Source organism: Moschus berezovskii, chromosome 8 (genome assembly GCF_049115385.1).
Source record: "Moschus berezovskii isolate FMDL1 chromosome 8, NW_MosBer_1.0, whole genome shotgun sequence".
Lineage (NCBI taxonomy): Eukaryota > Metazoa > Chordata > Mammalia > Artiodactyla > Moschidae > Moschus > Moschus berezovskii.
The window spans coordinates 86,490,470-86,514,616 of record NC_142467.1 but is presented as its reverse complement, the minus strand read 5'-3'; the positions used below and the strand labels follow the sequence as shown (position 1 = coordinate 86,514,616).

Below are 24,147 nucleotides of genomic sequence, written 5' to 3'. Positions count from 1 at the left end.
GCTTTACAATATCCACAATGCTATGTGTAAGAACTGCCTCCGGTCCAAATGTCATTTTAGGACACCAGCCATCCTGAGGAGGCGATCTGTCAGAAAGACCGCACAGGGAGGGACACCAGTGCCCCTCTGGACATGCCTCTGCTTCCTAGGTTTTCTATTTACATTGCTGTTGCCTTGGGACATGAAGCTTTCATTTTTAAAAAATAGGGGAATGAGAAAAAAAAAAGACTTTTTATTTTTTATTAAACTTATCTCCAGGGAGTAATGGGAAATCTCAACTTACCATGGAGCTCTGAAGAGATGAATCTTAGAAGTGGAAAGCTGTCTTCTTTTTTCTAACCAAAAAGGACTCTTATGTGGTTATGAACCCAACTGTCTCAATTAGATCTCTATTCCCTAGAATCAAGGGCCAACCAGTAGGTCACTGTTGAAATAAATCAATTGTTTCTAAGGTGTGTTCCAGGCAATTCCCATTTCCTTGAATTAACTTTGGAGTTCCCTGAAAGAAACAGCCATCAAAGAAGTATATGTGTTCTCTCATCCACCTGATCAAACCAACATCAGAGGTGCAGGTGTGTGACATGAAAGCACAGGATATCCCAGCTCGGTAACTAGCAAGGACAATGCCTTCTGTATACTACTGGCAGAATGGGAATACAATACGTATTTATGAATTGACTCACTGATACAGGACACTGCGTAGGTTTTCATGTCTTTAAAAGATGGATGGCCACTGTTTCCTCTTACAAAATTGCTTCCTCAATCAGCTTTCAGCCTTTCAGGTTGCCCAGGTAGGTCAAAGAAAAACTGGTTTCCTTGCATGGAATTGGCATTCTCCTGAGATAACTCCCTTGGAGTGAAAAATGTTAACGACATTAAGAATACACAAGGTGAGTATCTCTTCTGGTTTGCCTGTCAGAGTGCATATTTAAGCCCACTGCAGTATAATTATTCATAATGCCTTCATTTACTTTTAAAAGTGTCCAGTTTGGATAATTGATTATATGATCCCCCTAATGAAGGTCTTCAGTAATATCAGTCTGTGGTACTTGCTCAGTGACAATGACTCCCCGTTCCTCTTCCCTTTGGTTTAACCAAAACTCAGGACCCACAGATCAAGAGGAACTCCATTTTGGAATATTTAATTGCTTCTCCATTTCCATTATAAACCATTTACTTGTTACTATACTATTTTAGTAATGCCCCATTTTAATGGATTTGATTTATATATCTTCTCTTCCCTCCAAAAGAAACAAGAGCAATGCATTTTTCTGAAGCAAAAAGAAAAGTGGCCATAACACAAGAAACAATAAACATATAATATTTTTTTTCATTAACAATCCAAACACTACAAAACATAGAATATACAACTTAAAAATGAAAATACAAATTAATGAAAAATGGGGTACATGTCATATTAGCAATGCAAAAGACCAGCTTAAGCATAGTTTCTCTAAATCAACAATTAATAAAAGGAAAGTGCCCTTTTCTCAAATATGCACAAAAATATTTCGGTCACTTCTAGGGAAAAATTAATCAAAACTTTCTGCTAATTCTATATTACAGCATGTATTACTAATGGCTTACAAAACTTAAGCATCATCTTACACCTAACATTTACAACATTTTCCAATCATTAGACACTCATTCAATCCAATCTGTCAAAAATAATTTCATTCTGCATGTATGAAATAATTATTGATATGTTATAGATCTCAAGTGGTGAATGTGTATGATTGGGACAGTGATCAGAATAATGTCATGGATCTAAAATGACCGAGAAACAGAGAAGCATCTCTGTCTGGTACATGTGTATATTCATTGCTGCAGTAATTCTACTACTTCTAAAGTAATTCTAAATGTACATTTCCTCATCCTACAAAAAAAGTCTAGAGTTTTCATATGTAAATTTGCTCCGCACCTCTAGAGTTTATTCGGAGGCTGTCCAGTAATGTCACTTGACAGAATGTTTCCTGCTGGGTTCCTATTATCCTTACAATAAGGAGTCCCGCTGAAAAAAGTTAAACAATAAGGACTCAATGAGATGACCCTTTTCTTCTATGTGTTGAGCATGTGACACTTTAATGAAGTAAATTTCATGGTAAAATGCACAATCCTCGGTACAACTCTATGATGCAAATGAGAAAGAAAATATTTAAATTTTAATTTTTCAAGCAACAATACCAAGATCCACTGCAACCCGTGTCTCTGAAAGAGTCCTGCACGGTCATGCTTTTAGCCAAGATTTTACAGTAAGTCATGCTTCATGGATGTAGTTCTAATACTAACAAAAATGGGAAATCACATTGTTATCTCCTTCTGAGCCACCTGTACAAGGAGGACCTATGGTCAGTTAGCCTCAGCTTTGAGCCTTCTGGTTCATGTCCAACAATCACCTATGATGTAGATTAACATTCACATAGGGTGGCAAACTTGAGGATGGAGAAGAACCGAACTGCAGTTCTGAAAGGGGTCCAGTGGCTACCCAGGGGTCTTTGGTGTCATTCACTGCTGCTGCTGCTGCTGCTGCTGCCACCATCCTCTTGCTTGGGGGAGGATGAACTGTCTCGGACTGGCAACAGGTCATAATGGCAAGGGATGTGACTGTTCTTTGGGAGATCATATGGATCCTGGGTGCGATGCCCATTATTGCTGAATATTCCTTGGACAACACTCACTGTAGGTTCTGTGACAACCAGGGACACATTAATCGATAAACAAGAAAATTTTAAAAATATACAATATGGCATTTTATGCAACTATCAAACACGCCAGAGGAACATTCATAAAAATATAAGAAAGTATTTTAAAAAACAAACAATCCTTGTATAATCCCATGGAGGTGACTGCTCTGTGGTTGGTAACCCACTGACACTTAAAAATGATGTTCAGTACAAAGGGTGACTGTGTGGTTGGGATGAAGACCTCAAGGGAATATAAAGAAACCCTGTACATGAATCACTGTCTGCAAAACCTGGGAGATAATCTAGTCCAAGCCCCTTCCTGTATAGGTACCGACAAGGTCCTTTGGCAATCACTTGATTCATGGAAACACGTAACAAGTTCACAGCTTTAGGATTCAGCAATCAGGCTTTCAGTTGCTTTCCCATCTCACAGTGGTGGGCTTAGGGGCCAATTCAAAAAGGAACTGCTGCTCACTTCCAAAAATAAATTTAGTTCATCCTGGTTTCCATTTTAAAAAGCAGTCTTAATACTTTAAAAAGAGTTACATATCTTTCTGTGACATTTTTATGGCATAAAATGAATGACTAGTGACTAGAGCTAAATGAGTCACTTCATTTACAAGTACAGTTGACCCTTGAACAACTCAGGGTTAGGGGTGTCCACACATATCCCCAACCCACCAATACTGAAAATCCATAGTTAATTTTAAAATTGGCCCCACTATTTACCATCTCACATCCTTGGATTGAACCAACAGAAGAGTGCGTAGAAGTGTAGCATTTACTAGTGAAAAAAATCCGTGTGTAAGTGGATTCATGCAGTTCCAACCCATGTTGTTCAAGGATCAACTAGAACAGATAATTTTTTTAGGTTCAAATCATAAATACTGGGAAAGATATGGAGAAAGAAAAATGAAAATATAAAGCTCTACTATCTAGTCCAGGATTGCTCTGGTATGTTTTAGTTTTCCTCAAATGGATGCGCAAGGGGCAATCAAAAGAACTCTAATATTTGTTGAATTCTTATTAATTTGTATCAGATTCACAGCTGGGAATATTACTGATCTATTGGACAAATATAAAAGTAAAATGTTAAAATTCTGCTAAAAGCATTATATTGGTATGATGGATACAACCAGGAAATGGAACCATCTGTTTAATCCACTTGAACCATTTGTTTTGGCTAACTCAACATATTAGCTAATATGATACATATGCTGTTTCACATGCGTGCTAAAATATTCACTATAGTTACAAAACAAAAGATGGATAACCAGGGAGGTAAGAAAAAACCTACTTTGACTTTTTGAAATAGTATTTTTCCTGGAAAGTTCATTTGACACCAACTAATATGATGACCATAAACACAGGCTGAATTTAAAATACAGACCATTATTTACAATAAAATGTATATGAACTGCAACTACTGTATTCTCAAGGACTTTAAAATTGTTTCAAAAGAATATTTTCATTCACTAGATGCTTTCTTTGGTTAAGAAAACTTACCAACTTCATAGACATTCTTGTTGGCAGAGGCTGAGTTATTGATCTCTGCATATGGGGAATCTCTCCGCGCTGGTGACTTCATCTCCACATAACCACATTCTGAGTGTTTGGGAATAAGGACAGGTGGGTCTTTAATAGTGGCATATGGGTTTTCAGAACTGCTAAGGGAGCAGTTACTTGAATTATATTCAGAATGCTTTCCCAGGTCTGTGAAGAGAGACAGGGGGGTGAAAAGCAAATGCTATTTCATGGGCAACAACATTTATTTTCTTGGCGATTAACTGACTTGGGCAGATCACTTCTTTTTTTTGCATCTAGTTTTCTATCATTTCTAACAACGAAAAGATTACTATCCTTTCTCCACTTATTTTGGAGAAAATCAGCTATAAAATTACCCATCCACAAAGTAATCGTGGCTCCTCTCTAAGGTGAGAATCAGTGCAAATATCATGGATTTGATTTCATTTTCCGACTCTTTGCGACCCCATGGACTATACAGTCCATGGAATTCTCCAGGCCAGAATACTGGACTGGGTAACTGTTTCCTTCTCCAGGGGATCTTCCCAACCCAAGGATCGAACCCAGGTCTCCCACATTGCAGGTGGATTCTTTACCAGCTGAGTCACCAGGAAAGCCCCTTTTATTATCACACTCAAATAAAATCAGCTCCACTCTATTTTACTAATAGTCTCTGAATCCTCAAAGGCTTCGATCAAGACCCCACATGTTGCTGGCTCCAGGAGCACAAGGAGGTTCTATTTTGATGGTGAGGAAGGCACCTGTGCTGTAACAGGGTTCCTCGTGAAACCTCAGGTCTGGGCTCATGAAGTTATTATTCAAATTCTTCTCAAAAAGCTGGTTTCAGTGAACATGTAACCAGGTTGACCTCTTCCTTTTTTCCCTGCTACTTCCTTCTTCATATTTCTCTCTCTCCATAAGCCCTATTTCTTAGAGGGAAATTATGCGTGTTTTCCCAGCAAACCGAGATCTTGGTTCTCTAAAACTTCTGCTCTAACAGGATCCACCTACCTTCACACTCTTGCTGGCAGTCAAACCTGGCTGTGGGTTTGTTGGAGTAATTTACCACACTAACGGCCTTCCCAGGTGGCACTAGTGGTAAAGAATCCACCTGCTAATGCAGAAGACATAGGAGACGCAGGTTCAATCCCTGGGTCAGGAAGATCCCCTGGAGAAGGGAATGGTAATCCACTCCAGTACTCTCGCTTGGAGAATATCATGGACAGAGGAGCCTGGCAGGCTAGTGTCCATGGGGTCACAAGAGTCAGACACGACTGAAACAACTTAGCACCCACGCACCACAGTGACAATGCTACCTTTTCTCTACAGTGCCAATTTTGCTGGTTTAACAAATTATTTTTGTCTCTGAGATTAAAAAATATTTTAAATTCTGATTCTGATAAATATATTTCTTCTGCAAATTTAGGCAATACCTTTCAAGGATTTTCCCATATAACTTCTGTCAAGTCCAAAAGCGCCTGTGACAAAGGAAGAAAATAAAACATCCAGTGAGAACCGAAAGGAAAAGAAAAAAAAAAAGGAAGGAAGAGAAAACCCATCTAATATTCTCAGGTCACTGGAGTATGATGGTTTGGGCACCACAGTCTCCCCACTGCAGGAAATAAACAAGGCTGCTGTTTTCCAAACCTTGACACTGAATCATTTGGGCCAGATGTGTCAGTACTTCAGAGTTAACAAAATGTCATGAATCATCCTGAGCATTCTCCTGCCTGTTCAGTGACTTTGGGAAAGGCTGGTCAACATGGGGTAGACACTGAGGAACCAATGAACCAAGAAGGTTGACTTGATTCAAGTGGAAAGGACACAGCCAGGCAGACCTGAGACAATGGACTGGGACTTCATCACCTGTTAGCTGCATGGCTTTATGCAAGCCATTCAACTTGCTGAGCCTCAATTTTCATATTTCTAAAACAGGGAAAACACAACTCACTTTATAAGCCTCACAGGGTTGTTGTGAACATAAAGTGAAATAGACCATATGGAAAGGTGTTGTAAACGCTGAGGTGTCATATAGATGAACGGTATTTCAGTTACCGGAATACTTTTTTTAAAAATTGATTTTGCTGACATATACCTGATTTACAATGTGCCAGTTTTTGTGGTAGAGCAAAGTATAATTCAGTTATACATATATTCTTTTTCATTATAGGTTATTGTAAGATACTGAACAGTTTCCTCAAGAATCTGCCTGAAATGCAGAAGACCCAGGTTCGACCCCTGGGTTGGCAAGATGCCCTGGAAAAGGGAATGGATATCTATCTACACCAGTATTCCTGTCTGGCAAATTCCATGGAGAGGAGTCTGGTGGGCTACAGTCCTTGGGGTCACAAAGAATCAGACACAACTGCATGATTAACACTTGCACTTTCCCTATACAGTAGGGCTTTGTAGTCTATATATAGTAATTTATATCTGCTAATCCCAGACTCCTAATTTATTCCTCGCCCCACGCTCTTCCCCCTTTGGTAACCACAAATTTGTTTTCTATGTCTGTGGGTATATTTTTGTTTTGTAAATAAGTTCATGTGTATCATTTTTAAAGATTCCACATATAAGTGACATCACATAGTATTTGTCTTTATCTGATTGATTTACTTCATACAGTATGATAATTTCTAGGTCCACCCATGTTGCTGAAAATGCATTATCTCATTCTTTTGATGGCTGAGTGGTATTCCATATGTAGTATATACACATACATCAGTTCAGTTCAGTTCAGTTCAGTCGCTCAGTCGTGTCCGACTCTCCGCGACCCCATGAATCACAGCACGCCAGGCCTCCCTGTCCATCACCAACTCCTGGAGTACACCCAAACTCATGTCCACAGAGTTGGTGATGCCATCCAGCCATCTCATTCTCCGTCGTCCCCTTCTCCTCCCGCCCCCAACCTTTCCCAGCATCAGAATATTCAGTTCAGTCAGTTCAGTTCAGTCGCTCAGTCATGTCCGACTCTCCGCGACCCCATGAACCACAGCACGCCAGGCCTCCCTGTCCATCACCAACTCCCGGAGTACACTCAAACTCATGTCCACAGAGTCGATGATGCCATCCAGCCATCTCATTCTCCGTCGTCCCCTTCTCCTCCCGCCCCCAACCTTTCCCAGCATCAGAGTCTTTTCCAGTGAGTCAACTTGTCGCATGAGGTGGCCAAAGTATTGCAGTTTCAGCTTTAGCATCAGTCCCTCCAATGAACATCCAGGATTGATCTCCTTTAGAATGGACTGGTTGGATCTCCTTGCAGTATAAGGGACTCTCAAGAGTCTTCTCCAACACCACAGTTCAAAAGCATCGATTCTTCGGCGATCAGCCTTCTTCACAGTCCAACTCTCACATCCATACATGACCACGGGAAAAACCATAGCCTTGACTAGACGGACCTTGGTTGGCAAAGTAATACCACATCTTTATCCATTCATCTGTCGATGGACATTTAAGTCTCTTCCATGTCTTGACTATTTGAATAGTGCTCCTATGAACGTGGGGTGCATGTATCTATTTGAATTATAGTTTTCTATGGATACATGTCCAAGAGTGGGATTGTTAGATCATATGTGCATGCATACGTGCACAGTTACTGCAGTTGTGTCTGACTCTTGTGACCCCATGGACTGTATCCCATCAGACACCTCTGTCCATGGGATTTCACAGGTAAGAATATTGGAGTGGGTTGCCATGTCCTTCTCCAGGGCGTTCTTTCCAACCAAGGGATTTAACCCACATCTCCTGTACTGGCAGGCGGATTCTTTACCACTGAGCCACTGGGGAAGCCCTATTAGACCATATGGTAGCTCTATTTTTAGTCTTTTAAGGAACTTCCATACTGCTTTCCATAGTGGCTGCACCAATCAATTACTGTAACACTTCGTGTGTCACAACACCCTCAGCTGCAGTCTATCTGTAAGCAAACCAAGGTATCCACAATTATTCTTTAATAGAACATTATGAATTTAGGTTAAAAACAGAAAGTGAAGTAATAACTTGTGATGAATAGTAAAATAACTATGAGAAGGATAAGGAAATGATTTCCCTGCATGGCATGTCTTTGCATAAATTTCTTTGAGTGATATTAAACTCATGTTCAGAGGGTGATATTGCCTGGGCATACACATTTGTGGAGAAAGAGGGAGGATCCCTGAAAGAGAGAGAGTGTGTCTATCATCAATCGTTAGAGGACAGGAAACAGGGATGTTCACCTCAGGCGCACTCTCGAGTCTGGTCTGTGAAGTCTAGCCAGGCAAGCTCCCAGATGGTGGGAAAGGCACCAAGTTGTTCAGGAAGACAGTTTAAAAGGATGCGTAGTGAAGAATTCGCCTTACCATAAAGAGATCTGGCCTTTTTGCCCTTGGTTCCTGGGAGGTGATCTCTAAGTCCTTAGAATGTCTTGCCCAATACAAGTGTTTCTTTTACTTGGGAGCCTGGACAGTCTAACAACGTGATTTATAGGAGGGGGTTGAGCCACTTGATATCAGCTTAGCCTCCAGATGGACTGAAGACTAAAGTCAACCAGATGGACAGTCAACCATGTCTCTTTGACCAAGTCCCCATAAAACCCTAGACACTGACGCTGCAGTGAGCTTCCCTGGTTGGCAACATGGTGCACTGTCACACATTGTTGCTAGGAAAAGTTGGCACTTTCTATGATTCCACTGGAAAAGGACAACTGGAAGTCTCACACTGTGAACTTTTCTGGACTCTGTCCCGTGTGATTTTAATCTGTATTTTTTGCTGTGATAAGCTAAGAGGGATTGGGGGCAGGAGGAGAAGGGGACGACGGAGAATGAGATGGCTGGATGGCACCACCGACTTGATGGACATGAGTTTGGGTGAACTCCGGGAGTTGGTGATGGACAGGGAGGCCTGGCGTGCTGTGATTCATGGGGTCGCAAAGAGTCGGACACAACTGAGCGACTGAACTGAACTGAAACTGTAACCATGAGTGTAACAGCTTTTAGTGAGTTCTGTTGCTATAAAGTAAATTATTGATCCCACAGGCAGTCTTGAAGATCTTCAAATTTGTAGTTGGTATCAGACGTGAGGCTGCTCTTAGGGATTCCTGGACTTATTAGTGACTCCATGAAGACGAGTAGCGGCTGTGGCCTGAGAGCAGCCGAATCAAGTAAGTCTACATTCAGTTCAGTCGTTCAGTCGTGTCCGACTCTCCGCGACCCCATGAATCACAGCATGCCAGGCCTCCCTGCCCATCACCAACTCCCAGAGTTCACTCAAACTCATGTCCACAGAGTCGGTGATGCCATCCAGCCATCTCATTCTCTGTCGTCCCCTTCTCCTCCCGCCCCCAATCCCTCCCAGCATCAGAGTCTTTTCCAGTGAGTCAACTCGTCACATGAGGTGGCCAAAGTATTGCAGTTTCAGCTTGAGCATCAGTCCTTCCAATGAACACCCAGGATTGATCTCCTTTAGAATGGACTGGTTGGATCTCCTTGCAGTCCAAGGGACTCTCAGGAGTCTTCTCCAGCACCACAGTTCAAAAGCATCAATTCTTCAGCAATCAGCCTTCTTCACAGTCCAACTCTCACATCCATACATGACCACGGGAAAAACCATAGCCTTGACTAGACGGACCTTTGTTGGCAAAGTAACGTCTCTGCTTTTTAATACACTATCCAGGTTGGTCATAACCTTCCTTCCAAGGAGTAAGCATCTTTTAATTTCATGGCTGCAATCAGCATCCACAGTGATTTTGGAGCCCAAAAAAATAAAGTCTGACACTGTCTCCACTGTTTTTCCATCTATCTCCCATGAAGTGATGGGACCAGAGGCCATGATCTTGGTTTTCTGAATGTTGAGCTTCAAGCTAACCTTTTCACTCTCCTCTTTCACTTTCATCAAGAGGCCTTTGAGTTCCTCTTCACTTTCTGCCATAAGGGTGGTGTCATCTGCATATCTGAGGTTATTGATATTTCTCCTGGAAATCTTGATTCTAGCTTGTGCTTCTTCCAGCCCAGCGTTCCTCATGATGTACTCTGCATAGAAGTTAAATAAGCAGAGTGACAATATACAGCCTTGACATACTCCTTTTCCTATTTGGAACCAGTCTGTTGTTCCCTGTCCAGTTCTAACTGTTGCTTCCTGACCTGCATACAGGTTTCTCAAGAGGCAGGTCAGGTGGTCTGGTATTCCCATCTCTTTCAGAATTTTCCACAGTTTATTGTGATCCACACAGTCGAAGGCTTTGGCATAGTCAATGAAGCAGAAAGTCTACATTACCCTTTGCCTAATTCTCTCGGCCACCTCCAAGCTGTGGCAGTCTTTTTAAATGTCCACCGTGATCTTAGCTGTGCAAGGTCTAGCCTTGCCCAAGGGATGAAAGCAACGTGGGGTGGATAACCGCTTAGGGAAGAAGAGTGGGGCTATGAGATTAGCCATGCTTGGCAAATTGCCTCTCCTCTGCCCTGGTTTATCAGGGTGCAGCTTAACAAGGGAGCAAGTGGGCTTTCTCATAAACTCCCATCTGTCTCAGAATCTGAACAGGTGCTTTCAAATGCTCAAATTAATCTATTTCATACAATAAGCCAGAACATGATCCTTATCTCTATTTTTTTGTGTTTTTGTTGTTCAGTTGTGTCTGACTCTTTGCAACTCCATGGACTGCAGCACGCCAGCCTACTCTGTCCTCCAACATCTCTGGAGTTTGCTTAAATTCATGTCCACTGAGTCGGTGAAGCTATCCAATCATCTTATCCTCTGCTGCCCCCTTCTTCTTCTGCCTTCAATTTTTCCCAATATCAGGATCTTTTCCAGTGAGTCAGCTCTTTGCATCAGGTGGCCAAAGTATTAGAGCTTTAGCTTCAGCAACAGTCCTTCCAATGAATATTCAGGGTTGATTTCCTTTAGGATTAACTAGTTGGATCTGCTTGTAGCCCAAGGGATTCTCAAGAGTCTTCTCCAGCACAATTCAAAAGCCTCAGTTCTTCAGGAGTCAGCCTTCTTTAAGGTCCAACTCTCACATCTGTACATGACTGCTGGAAAAACCATAGCTTTAACTATACATTGATCAGTAAAGGAACGTCTCTGCTTTGTAATACTCTGTCTAGGTTTGCCATAGCTTTTCTTCTAAGAAGCAAGGGTCTTTTAAGTTCATGACTGCAGAGATGATTTGCAGTGATTTGGGAGCCCAAGAAAATAAAATCAGTCACTGTTTCCATTTTCTCCCCTTCCATTTGCCATGAAGTGATGGGACTGGATCTCTATTTTACAAATGAACAAATCAGTCTTGAGAGGGTGACTGCAAGTGTCACACCACAGAATGAGGGATTGATTCCAGGGCCTTTGCGTCCAATTCTGGGCTCTTTCAGACAGCATCACAACTTTTCCATCATTTAAAACACTGCACACTTCATTATCCATAATGAGCCATATTCTGTTCTTTGTAAGAGAAGACTTTTTCTATGCCACAACTTCACAGGGATATTAAATGCAGAATTACTTTTGGATGGGAACAAACCAAGGAGATCCAGAATTTCCAATGAAGATTTTATGTTCCTAATAATCAGTCCCCTGGGTCTCACTGAGACAGAAAGCAGAGAAATTTATATGTGAGCGTTACAGTGACTGTGTATTCTGGAATCAGGGCAAACTCCATTAAGTGGAGATGGAATGAGAGAGCTTTTCCCTCATTAGTGCTGGGTGGTATTTTACTAATACCAATTCATGTACTTCCTTGAGCTAGATTATTAACCTCCCTAAACTTAAATGATTTCACCAATAAGTATAATGTAAATCTGGTATATAAATAATTTTACTGTAAGTGTGTAGAAGTACACATCCTATTGATAATGTTAGTGAAGAATTCAGATAAAAGCTAAGAATTTAAACTTGTTTTCTATTTCCATAGCAATAGGGCATTCCAGAGCCCACACATGGTTCCTGCAAGTGGCTTAGATGAACTGACATCTAAAGTGTTCACAGAAGGATCATAGGGGAGTGGGCAGAAGACCAACTATGAGACCCAGCTTTACTATCTCCCTTCCATGAAATCTTAGACAAGAGTTAACCTGCTTCTTCCTTTATAAAACAAGATTTGTGGAAGGGCCCACACAGTGGGGGGGGGGGGGTGCCAGATTTAGCAAACAAAAACATAGCAAGTTCAGTTAAATTTGAATTTTAGAGAAACAACAAATAATTTTTTGAATAAGTGTGCCTTGTGAGATCCTTGGGATATATTTCTCCACAAATTATTTCTTTCTTACCTGAAATTCCAAATTAATGGGACTTCCTTCCAACCTTATCATTAAATAAATACATATGAAAGGGTTTGCTTTCAATACATAGGAAAGTGCCCATAAGACACTGCACCCATGTTAGTTACTCTGTGGAGCTCCTCCCTGAGACTAAGAGTATACCACACGCTCAATGGGGAGTCACAGCAGTTATTTAAGTGGAGTCACCCCAGGCCCTCGGTAGGAGGGCCCTGAGGTTAAAACAATTCTTGTCCTAGTTCAACACTGTTTGTCCTTTCCACTCTTATCCTCTCTCAGGTGGACGGTGGAGTTTTCCAGGAGCCACACCCAGTGTGACGTCACTCTTGATTGGACGCAGAGCAGCTATGAAAATTAAGCTGACCTCTATTAAGCCAGATGTTACAAAAGTGTTAAACAGTGGCCAATCTTCTCAGTAATTTTTTTGTTTCATTTTGAAAAAAAAGTAGTCATTCCCCACAAAAATGCATTCTATATTATCAAGAAATAAGACTTGTTATAATCAATAAATTAATAAATAGTCCTCAGATTTTTTTCTACTATGGCAAATATCAATAAATATAACCCATGTTAGTTAGAGCTCTTGGGTATCCTTGATTACTTTTTTTTTCAATTAACTTATTTATTTTAATTGGAGGCTAATTACTTTACAACATTGTGGTGGTTTTTACCATACATCAACATGAATCAGCCACGGGTACTATATGAACGTGCTCTGATTCCCGGATATTTGAGAACCTCTGACTCACTATATTCCCAAAGACATCTCCATTTTCTCACCTAAAAGAGGAAAGGGCCTCAAGTAAGGGTACCTCAGCTTGTGTATGTGTGCTAAGTCCCTTCAGGTGTCTGACTCTCTGCAACTCTATGGACTGTAGCCCAGCAGGCTCCTCTGTCCATGGGATTTTCCAGCAAGAATACTGGAGTGGGCTGCCATGCTCTCCTCCCGGGGATCTTCCCCACCCAGGGATCGAACCTGTGTAGCAGAGAGCAAAGAGAAGCACACGCGCTGGAACCAAGATGACGGGGTTCAAATCCCAGCTCTACCATACAATAGGGTTTGAGGACTTACACTGCTTACTTAACCTCGTTATGATGCAGTGTCACAACTGCAGCAGGGAGAAGATGACGCTAATGATGGTACCGACAGCAGGACTGGTGAGAACTGAGCTGATACATGGAAAGGCGGAGTGTAAGCTACAAGCAGGCAGAGATCCTGGACTCTCTATTGCTTCCTCGTTCACAGTAAGAACTCAATAAATGTTGAATAAATAAAGCACTTAGGATGGTAAAAAGCCGCACACAGGGATTAGGTGTAATGCTAGGTCTTTCTTTTTCTGTGCATATTTTCAATAGTTGCTTTGGCACTGTCATGAATCTCTGAGTGTTTGAAGTGACTAAAAGATAAAGATGCTGGTGGAGGCTGGGGGATGGGGAACTTGCCGAGCTCGTTGAGGTAGCCGCCATGTTTCCAGTCTGCAGGCAGTGTGCCTGTGTAATCTACCACAGGGCCTCTCTTCCCAGGATTCACATTTTTCAGATTCACAAACAGCTGATTATTTTTTGACTGTTAAAAACATAAACGACAAAAAGATTTTAAAAAGAAAATACAATATGGCGCAGTGCAGCGTTACCCATCTAGGGAAAGCAAGTCCATGGAGCGTATCAAGGACTGGTCCTTACATGAGGATGCACCGAGGGACACAGGTGACTGCTTCTGACCTGGTGGGACTTAGAGGCAGCAGGGTAGGTGCCTCTCAGCCCCAACCATTCCCTCCATCCCCTTACTTCTTCAGTTTAAGTTGTTGCTCTGTGCCAACTAGGCCTCACTTGGATTTACATACATGGAACATGGAACTGGAAAAAAAAAAACTATTTCTGAGCCTTCCCATCAAACACTGTATAATCACATATGAGTCATTCTTAGCAGTTTTCTTAGCTATAAGCATGAAGATAAGATGATCAACTTTGCTCCCTCCCTGAATGGGAATGAGAACAAATGGTAAGATAAATACCAAAGTCTCTGGAGAATATGAAGTGCTATTTAACTATGAGGTACTATAATTAAAATCTAGCTGCATTAATTTAATTGCAACTGAATACTTTAATTAGCTTGGTTTTCTTCTAATAGAGAGCTGGAATTAGACAACGGAGATCGAAAATATAATTTGAGCACAGTTGGAAGGGAGAAATGTTTGGGATTTCAGAGCACTCTGGAAGAGGCCTGGTAGTGAGCTGGATGGGTCCAGAGGAGCTGCTCCAGCTTCTAGACAGCCCTGGGTCTCCAATCTCTCTGGGCCTCTGTAAAATGGGATAATCACTCAAGTCATAGGATTGGTATAAAGATTAAACAAATTTATATTTGTAAAATGATTAGAAGCGCCTAGCACATAGTATTAGGTTGTTTTGTTTGGTAACTTTTTACCCACAAAACTGCAATTTCATATGGTTCAATCAAAATAAATAAATGCATATTATTAGTGTTGTCATTACCCAAGTACAGGTGGCCAGGAAAGGACATAAAAGGTGATCACAAAAGACAAACCTGCCAGTTTTACCCAGGCTGGAGTCTGCTATAGGTCTACTATGAGACATTATTTTAAAACCACATGCAATATTAGAAACATTTTCCAAAAGAAGTGCAATGGAAATAGTACAAGTTGCAGAGACAGAGAGACTGACTCACCTCACTGCAGCCTCACTCACAAGCTATGTTTGGAAGTGACTTAAGTTCCCCATTACTTAGGGCTTTTTTGTCAATAAACTTGAGATCCTAATACACACCCACGGGATTGTTTGGAGGAATAAATGAGATAATTGATATACGTATGTGGAAGGGCAGCCGGCCAACCGCAGCCCTCAGGCACGCCTGTTCCTTGCTCTTCTCCCCCACCCACCCTGCCCTCAGTGACTAGGACCATCTCCTCTCACCTTGGCGATCCTATCCCTGTTGTTGACGTGAGGGGATGCGGCACACTGGGTGAGCGTGTGGTAACTGGGATTGGTGAAGTAATGGCTGTTAGCATTTCCACCGCTGCCGTGAGGAAGGGTTTCTGACAACAATGAAGGAAATGGTTAAGATGGTAGGCTCCTTAAACGCGTGTGGGAAAGAGGGAAGCAAAGCAACAAGAACAAATGTTTGGACTGATTCCAGATCACAAGCGGGCAGAATCCCCTCCTGCCCGGCATGCTCGGCAAAGCCTGTGAAAGCGGCAGGCGCCTGCCTTTCTGCCCACCTCCTGGAAAAGTCTGAAAGCATCCACCAACAACTGCTTTTTGCTCTGGGGCTTGTACAAGCTGGGAAGCCATTGCTTCGAATCTTCTTCCACTGTAACTGTCCTTTGTGTTTAAACTGTGAGCTCTTGACACAATATTCTTTCTTTCTATTTCTCTATCTACTTATCAATCAATCTATCTACCTACCTACCTACCTATCCATCCATCCATCTATCTAACTGTGCCGGGTTTTAGTTGTGGCATGTAGGATCTAGTTCCCTGATCAGGGATTGAAGTCAGGCCCCCTGCATTGGGAGCATGGAGTCTTAGCCACTGGACCACCAGAGAAGTCCAGACAATACTCTGCACTAGAAACGCATCACTAAGTAAATCAGCTACTTTATGGATTCCCCCAGAATCACTTTCTTTATAAGCCTGAAACCCTTCACTGATTGCCCCCAAATTAATAAATACCTTAAGTTTCCAAATTCTTCACTTACATGAATCTTCTGAAGACTGAATGCATCACTTAAAAATTTACTTTTATGGGGTCTTGTGACAAAAAGGAAGATTCAGGGGTTTTATTAAAGAACAGTCTTGGTTCTTGCTAATCCCCCCAAATTGTTTATGTAACTTGGTTGCTGTGTGGCTAATGATGTACATGGGCTCCAGGACAGGCTGGAGGGTACCTGGGAAGAACCCAAGGCCAAAGACAGAAGGCCTGGTTTTTTCTCTGATCTGCTCCATGACCTTGGTGAAGTTATGGCCACCTCTTCCTATCCCCTCCCTGTCCCCGACATATGACAACAGCTTGGGATCAGGTGTCCAGCAAAGCTCCTTCTAGGTTGACATTCCCAACATTTAAAGCAAAGCAACCATATAATGAACCCAATTTTAAATCTCTCACAGGAGAAAACAGTGATGATTTTACCATTGTTGACACATAAAACACATCTCTAACAATGCATCTTCTCCAAACATAAAAGCTGCTCAAGGCTAATTGACAGTACCAATGGGCAGCACAGCCAAACACTCGGTTTCAAAGAACTAGGATGAAGTCTCGCTTTTCACGGAGTGAAGTGCCTCTAGCGAGTCCAGTCTCACCTGAAATGGCATAGTCCGCATTCATGACCCTCATGGCGGGGGTGTAGGTAACTGCTGGCATGCTCGATTCCTTCCCCTTCTGCTTGTGTCTATAAATAATGAACAACGCCAGGAGGAACAGAACAACTAGGACGAGAATGATGATGCCCGCGATGGCCCCGATCTGGTAGGAATCAGCGGGCAGAGCCGTACTGGTCCTGCTTAGGCTGTTCAGATTCCCCACTATGATAACACCAGCTAGAAAAGGAAGAAAAGAAATGTGAGCAAGGATGAAAATGTGCTGGACAGATATTTGATCTCTATTTACAAAAATCTCCCACAGTGCTAATAAAGCCTGGATATTTTCAGTACATGAAATTTTCATTAGGAAACTTTTGAAAACAGAGCAGGAAGGAAAAACAAATATTCTTCATTTTCAGACATTGCTGGTTTGTCTGTGTCCAGAAGAAGGATTCTCTAAGGCTCAAAGGAAAAAAAGAGAACCCAAAGATTCAACAGCAGGGTTTGGGATTGTCTCCCAGATTTCTGATTAAATGCTTAGACCAGAAATTAGTTGGGGATAACAATTTATCTAGTTTTTATTGTTTTTTATTTATTATCCAGCATTAAGCTTATGAACGGCTAACTCAAGTCCCTAACTTAATATTTTGTTTCTCCTTAGCATTTCTAAGAGGAAAGTAATTTTCCTTCCAATTAAGAATAAGTCCATTATAAATCTAGTCCAAGATCAGGATCTGTCTGGTCCTAATTTCAATAGGCCTTTTACATCAGAAAATATGTTCTATGCAGAATTTTCTATGACAGAAAGGTCTGTCCCAATACCAGGTAACATCACCTCACCTAAAACCTTACTTATTAAAATTCAAAATTTCGCTTTTCATAGTTCTCCCTCAAGTTCCATCAAGTGAAGACACGTGATATGAGCTGCGAGTCAAGAAACCCGGCATCTTAAAAAACTGATTCATACATTCTGAACTGTCCCTTAAGCTCCTAGGCTGCAGTTTCATCATCTGTAAAAGAGGAAACTGGCCTCCATGAAGGTTCTTCCAGCTCAAGTGTCCCTATGACCATATGATTCTAAATGCTGGAACTCCTTATAAGACAACCTGCCTTAAAGGAACCACGGCCAATGTAGTGTGATCACAATGCACAATGCATTGTAACAATGATGTGACTGTGGAATATAATGTTAGACTTTTATGATGGCCAAGTAGAAATCGTGAACATGTCAATGTTATTTTATGAAAGAAAGTTAAATACAAATACCCACATAGTTTAAGATAACTCCACTTACAAGAATTTTATGAAATTTCTATATGAATTTTTTAAAACCTTTATCGCCCGTATGCTTAAGACCACATGCACTAGGAGCTCTCCTGCTTCAGAACCATCTTTCTCAAGGGCGCCATCTATCCCAGAATCAGAATTGCCCAAGTAGGACTGATTCTGTTTACTGTATTTCCAGATGACTGTGCCACACGGTCTTAATCCTAGTTAAGAACCATGGGCCCAAGTTTCTTATAAAGCTAAACATGCAACCACCATACAACCCAACCCTTCTACTCCTATGAACTTGCCCAAGAAAAAAGAAACCCTGTGATGCCACAAAGACTTGAAATGCTATTGTTCACAATAGTTTTATCTGCAGTAGCCCAAACTGGTGGAGAAGGCAATGGCAAGCCACTCCAGTACTCTTGCCTAGAAAATCCCATGGATGGAGGAGCCTGGTAGGCTGCAGTCCGTGGAGTCGCTAAGGGTCGGACACGACTGAGCGACTTCACTTTCACTTTTCACTTTCACACATTGGAGAAGGAAATGGCAACCTGCTCCAGTGTTCTTGCCTGGAGAATCCCAGGGACGGGGGAGCCTGGTGGGCTTCCGTCTATGGGGTCGCACAGAGTCGGACATGACTGAAGTGACTTAGCAGCAGCAGCCCAAATTGGAAGCAGTCCAAATGTCCATTAACAGGTGAACGGATGGGTAAACAAATTATGGTATAACCACACAATAGAATAGTATTCAGCAAGAGAGAGAACTGAAGTATTGAGATACACAACAACATGGTTCAATCTCAAAATAATTATGCTGAGTAAATAAAATCAGATGAAAAAGAGTAAAGTCTGGTTCCATGTATATGAAATTCTAAGAAATGCAAACTAATCTCTAGTGACAGAAAGTAGATCACTTATCACCTGAGACCTAGAGGACAGCGGTGGTAGGGAGCAGCATGAGCAAATTCTGGGAGGGTGACAATATATTCATTATTTTTATTGTGGTGATAGCTTCGTGGATGTATAGGTATGTCAGATTTTGTCAAGTGGTATTCTTTGTTTTTTACATATGTGTTGTATTGGGCTGGCCAAAAAGTTCATTCAGGTTTCTCTGCACACTGTTAGGAACTTTTTGGCCAACCGTGTGTGTGTGTGTGTGTGTGTGTGTGTACTAAGTATAACTATATATGTGTGTGTTGCTTTTTTACAGCTAATTATATTTCAATAAAGCTGAAAAAACTGAAGGCACAGTGGAAAAGTCATGAGATTTGGAAATCCTAATATATTCCACTACAGATATTACTATAGGTAACCTCGGGCGAATCACTCAACTTCTTTGAGCTGCAGTGTCCTCACCTGAGTAGTCATCCTTGACTAGCATCCTTACCTTGATCACATCGTGCCCCCTTCCATCCTGGGCTGCAGTAACAGGTCCCGGTGATGTGGTCACAGGTAGAGTTGTTCAGACAGTCACATATCTGGCGACAGCCATAGCCATACGTTCCTGCAGGGCACTCTGAGAAGGAGAAGAGAGTCCAATGTAGCTCTCCAGCCTTGGGAACCTGGGGTAAGGGTCTCACTGTATGATCTGGTGTGCCTGGAGGCCAGCCCTTTCAGGGGGATCCCTGTCCAGGGAGACCTGAACCATCCAGGGTTACCTACAGCTGGCTGGCATTCCCTGAGTCACGCAGGGACTCTAGAGACCAGACGGCAACGGACTGGAGACTGAGGCTGTCATCACAGCTCTTGGCTCTTTCAGACTCTACATACCCTCCTCCTTGATGGAGGTTTGTAGAGAATCTGAGGAATCCCAATAGAACTGATGAAGATCATCATTAAGGGCAATCTGAGATGACGCCACCAGGCAAAACTATGGGATAAAAGGGGACTACACTGAAAAACATAAACTGGAGATGCTTCCTTGGGAAGATGCATATTTTACTGTAAGCTTTAAGATCTGCCTGAAGGCATATTCTGCCTTGGATTAGCTGGGAACAGAGCAGGAGGGAGAGGGCAAGTTTGTTAATTTTCTAGGTAAGAACTTCATTTATCATGTGTGTGCTTGGCCACTCAGTCATGCCTGGCTCTTTGGTACCCCATGGGCTCCTCTGTCCATGGGGATTCTCCAGGCAAGAATACTGGAGTGGGTTGCCAAACCCTCCTCCAAGGGAATCTTTCCAACCTAGGGATCCCACTGAGGTCTCCCACATTACAGGGAGATTCTTTACCATCTGAGCCACCAGGAAAGCCCTCAGAAAGCCTCAAAATTTGGATTTACAGGTTGAAGTCTGAGACACTAAAAAATGGGATTTTTATGATATAGTTGTGTAAGAGTTAGGAATTTCAAAGAATAGACTAGGCATGTTAAATGTAAAAATCATCCTGATAAAATACAGATGTTTTTCGTAAAATGAGCAGCAGGGGGCGATGCACAATTATTATCAGAGTTCTCTGTCAGACACAGGGTTTCTGTTTACATAGGAGCATTAGGACGTCTCCAAAAATCGGGATGTTTTAATGTGATGTTCAGAGTAATCATGGAAGTACTTTAAGATGTGCTTATCTAATAAGACTATAAATAGTCTAGCATTTAAGTGAAAGTCAGTTTAAAGCCTATTCTGGCTTCCAGGTATATTCATGTGTATGCATGTTTAGGGGGGCCTCCCTGATAGCTCAGTTGGTAAAGAATCCACCTGCAATGCAGGAGACTCTGGTTTGATTCCTGGGTTGGGAAGATCCGCTGGAGAAGGATAGGCTATCCACTCCAGTATTCTTGGGCTTCCCTCGTGGCTCAGATGGTAAAGAATCCGCCTGTGATGCAGGAGACCTGGGTTCGATCCCTGTTGGGAAGATCCCCTGGAGAAGGGAAAGGCTACCCACTCCAGTATTCTGGCCTAGAGAATTCCATGGGGTCGCAAAGAGTCGGACACGACTGAGTGACTTTCACTTACTTACTTATACATGTTTAGATGTGTACACACATAATTATATTGCATACACAAAGTGGTGTGCCAGCAACTGTGCGATTAAGTACCTGTTTCATGGTTAAATGAACGAGCAGTACAAAAGTAAAATGGGGCCATCTTTGTCCAGGCTGACTCCTGAATATCACTCTTGATATTTACTAGATGCAAGGATATGCAAATATATCCTAGAGTTTAGGGTTTGGGCTTCCTAGGTGGTGCCAGTAGTAAAGAACCTGCTTGCCACTGCCAGAGACAGAGATGTGTGCTCGATCCCTGGGTCAGGAAGATTCCCTGGAGAAGGAAACGGCAACCCACTCCAGTATTCTTGCCTTGAGAATCTAATGGGCAGAGGAGCTTGGCAGGCTACAGTCCATAGGGTTGCAAAGATTCAGACACCACTAAAGCAACTTAGTATAAGCACGATTCTAGAGTTTAGCAAATAAGATTGAGACAACCTGGCTGTCCAGTGGTGATATGAGGATCTGGAGAGGGAGCCTGATGGAGGGAGCATGATGCTTTATTGCCAAAGCCCTGCCGACCTTTCCAGGCAACAATGCCCCTACAGCCATGTAATCTTTAGTCTTTCTCAAGAGCACACCTTCTGTAAGCAGGAAGTATCCTGCACCTTTCCTGTCATTGATGTAAGAGAGTGAGCCTCATAAGCTCTAAGACCTGATTTATTCAATGTGAACACTGAAAGTCACAGAGAAAGGAATAATAAACTACTCTGAAACACTAAGTCTATGGCTAATGTTCTTACAGCCCTGGGAGCAGGTGCATAGCTTGTGAGATGGAAATGGAAACATAAGGATGGGGAATTCCTACAGAGCAAACTTTCCCTGAGTGGGATTTTTTACAACAAGAACAACAAAGTGAAGGCAATATATTGTCTGGAAGGCTGTGAAGATTAAGATGAGGAGTAGTTAGTGGAAACGGTATAAAAACACTATCAAGACAAGGTTGTCAAAAGTGTAGCCATGCTTGCACAGACTCACCCCCGCCCCTATGGTCGATCTGTCTGTGGGTTCCCAACCCCTTTGAATGCACACTCCTCTTGGGTTCCTGTGGGCTTCTTTGGTGGCTCAGATGGTAAAGAATCTGCCTGCTAATGCAGGAGACCCAGGTTCGATCCCTGGGTCAGGAAGATCCCCTGGAGGAGGGCATGGCAACCCACTCCGATATTCTTGCCTGAAGAATTCCACGGACAGAGGAGCCTGGTGGGCTATATCCATGGAGTCACAAAAACGACATGACTGAATAACTCACACACACACCTGGGTGCCCAGCCCCCCTGAATGCACATTCCTCCATCGTGAGATCAGGTTCCGCCTCTGCCATGGAGAAAACCTGACTGGCTCTTTTAAAGCTCTGAGCAGCCACGTTCCAAAAATAAGAAGGGGAGGAAGAGAGAGCCAGGATGAACAGATGGAAAATTTGAATATTGTCTTCATCCTCGTAGCCACACCCCCTCCACCTAGATTGCTGATCAGTTCCTCAGAAGAATTCTGAGGACAAAGGCAGCCAGCAAGAACCCCAAGGTGGCTGGGTCTCTGGGAGGGGAAGTCAACTGTGCTGGGAAGTGCCCAACTGTCGGCTCAAACAGCCTCAGAGCTGTGGGTCCTGCCTTCACATCGCCAGCTACGTAGGAACACTGACTCTAGGGAAACAGCAGCACCCAGAGAGGCTCCGCTCTCACACTTACTCTGCTCGCAGTGCTTCCCCATGAAGCCGGTGCGGCAAGTACACTGCCCGGAGATGTGGTCGCAGTCGGCTCCGTTTTGACACTGGCATACCAACGCGCAGTCCTTTCCATAGAAGCCCAGGGGACATCCTGTGCGAGAAGGAAGGACAGCAGAGTCAAGAGGCCATCAAGGAGAAACTCAGCTCTGCCTCCAATGTGTCTGAATCTGAAGGATGCTGAGCCAGTAGAGAGAGAATAAAGACAGTAATGCCATCAAAGCTTCTTACAACAGCTTTTGTGAAGTCCCAAGTTGGAGCTCTTTGGAGGAAGCTTCCTGAGCAGAAGACAGAACAGTTCCATGCCTGGGGCAGTTTAACCATCACTTGTATCCTGGGAGGCAGGCTGCTGTCTTCTTCTTCTTTTTTAAACCATTTACTTTGTATTGGGGCATAGCCGATTACCAGTATTGTGAGAGTTTCAGGTGAACAGCAAAGGGACCCAGTCATACACATCTATACATCCACTCTCCCTCAAGCTCCCCTCCCATCCAGGCTGCCACATAACCATGGGCAGATTTCCATGTGCTATACAGTAGGTCCTTGTTGGTTATCCATTTTAAATATAGCAGTGTGTACAGGTCCATTCCAAACTCCCTAACTATCCCTTCCCATCAGCAACCATAAGTTCATTCTCTAAGTCTTTGAGTCACTTTCTGTTTTGTAAGTAAGTTCATTTTATTATTTCTTTTCAGGTAACACATAAAAGGTTTGATGTCTTCCAAAAAAAAGCATCCCATCAACCCCATGGATGTCTGAGGACATTTCTTTTAGTTTTTTTTTTTTTCACTCAACTATTAGAATCTTGGACTCAAATTCCATGAACTGAACTGAGTACTTTCTGCTATAATTGCCTGAATGCTTTTACTTGCAATATAGAATGTCTCCAAGTCTACTACTAGGCCTATCTTCTGTATTTGTTACTAATTTAGATAATAGCATCTTCCGCAAAGATGTATAGTAGAATTCTGAACTTAAAAAAAAAAAAACAAAACAAAACTGTACTTCATAGGTGCATTGTTAAAAAACAAAAGCAATGAGCCTTCTTACTGCTGCACAATTTCAAGACAAAGACCCCTGGGCTGAGGACAGGCACAAGCCCTGCCGGCTTTCCTGGGCCAGAGTGGCCCTGCAGGAGAGCTCAGGGCTCTCCACCACCATGAAAGCTTCAATACAGGCTGTTTCCAAAGCTGTTTCCATGCATCACATGTGCTCTTTCTTATAGTGGTTTTAATGAAAGTTCATGTTTCAAGAAAGGCAGAGTAAGGATGCCAGCAAGTGACATCATTGCTACATATCTGTTTAGCACCTACCCTGTGCCAGATTCTTTTCCTACATCTTCTCATGAGATCTTTACAGTAGCCCAGAAACACAGGGATATTCTCTCTCTATAGAAGGGAATCGT

The 24,147-nt window shown here is 42.5% G+C and overlaps 1 protein-coding gene across 2 annotated transcripts in view; it reads right to left on the bottom strand.

Moving 5' to 3' along the window:
- Window positions 1-1,299: 1,299 nt before the first annotated feature.
- MEGF10 (multiple EGF like domains 10) overlaps window positions 1,300-24,147 on the bottom strand; it is a 187,809-nt gene continuing 164,961 nt past the window's right edge. For both annotated transcript variants that reach the window (XM_055430492.2, XM_055430495.2), the window contains exons 18-25: window positions 22,708-22,836; window positions 19,427-19,555; window positions 16,769-17,005; window positions 15,380-15,501; window positions 13,892-14,015; window positions 5,642-5,686; window positions 4,191-4,397; window positions 1,300-2,686 (exon numbers count right to left, since the gene is read on the bottom strand). In XM_055430492.2, the coding sequence (XP_055286467.2) occupies window positions 2,502-2,686; window positions 4,191-4,397; window positions 5,642-5,686; window positions 13,892-14,015; window positions 15,380-15,501; window positions 16,769-17,005; window positions 19,427-19,555; window positions 22,708-22,836 (1,178 nt within the window). In that variant the 3' untranslated portion in view covers window positions 1,300-2,501. The remainder of the gene's footprint in view (window positions 2,687-4,190; window positions 4,398-5,641; window positions 5,687-13,891; window positions 14,016-15,379; window positions 15,502-16,768; window positions 17,006-19,426; window positions 19,556-22,707; window positions 22,837-24,147) is intronic.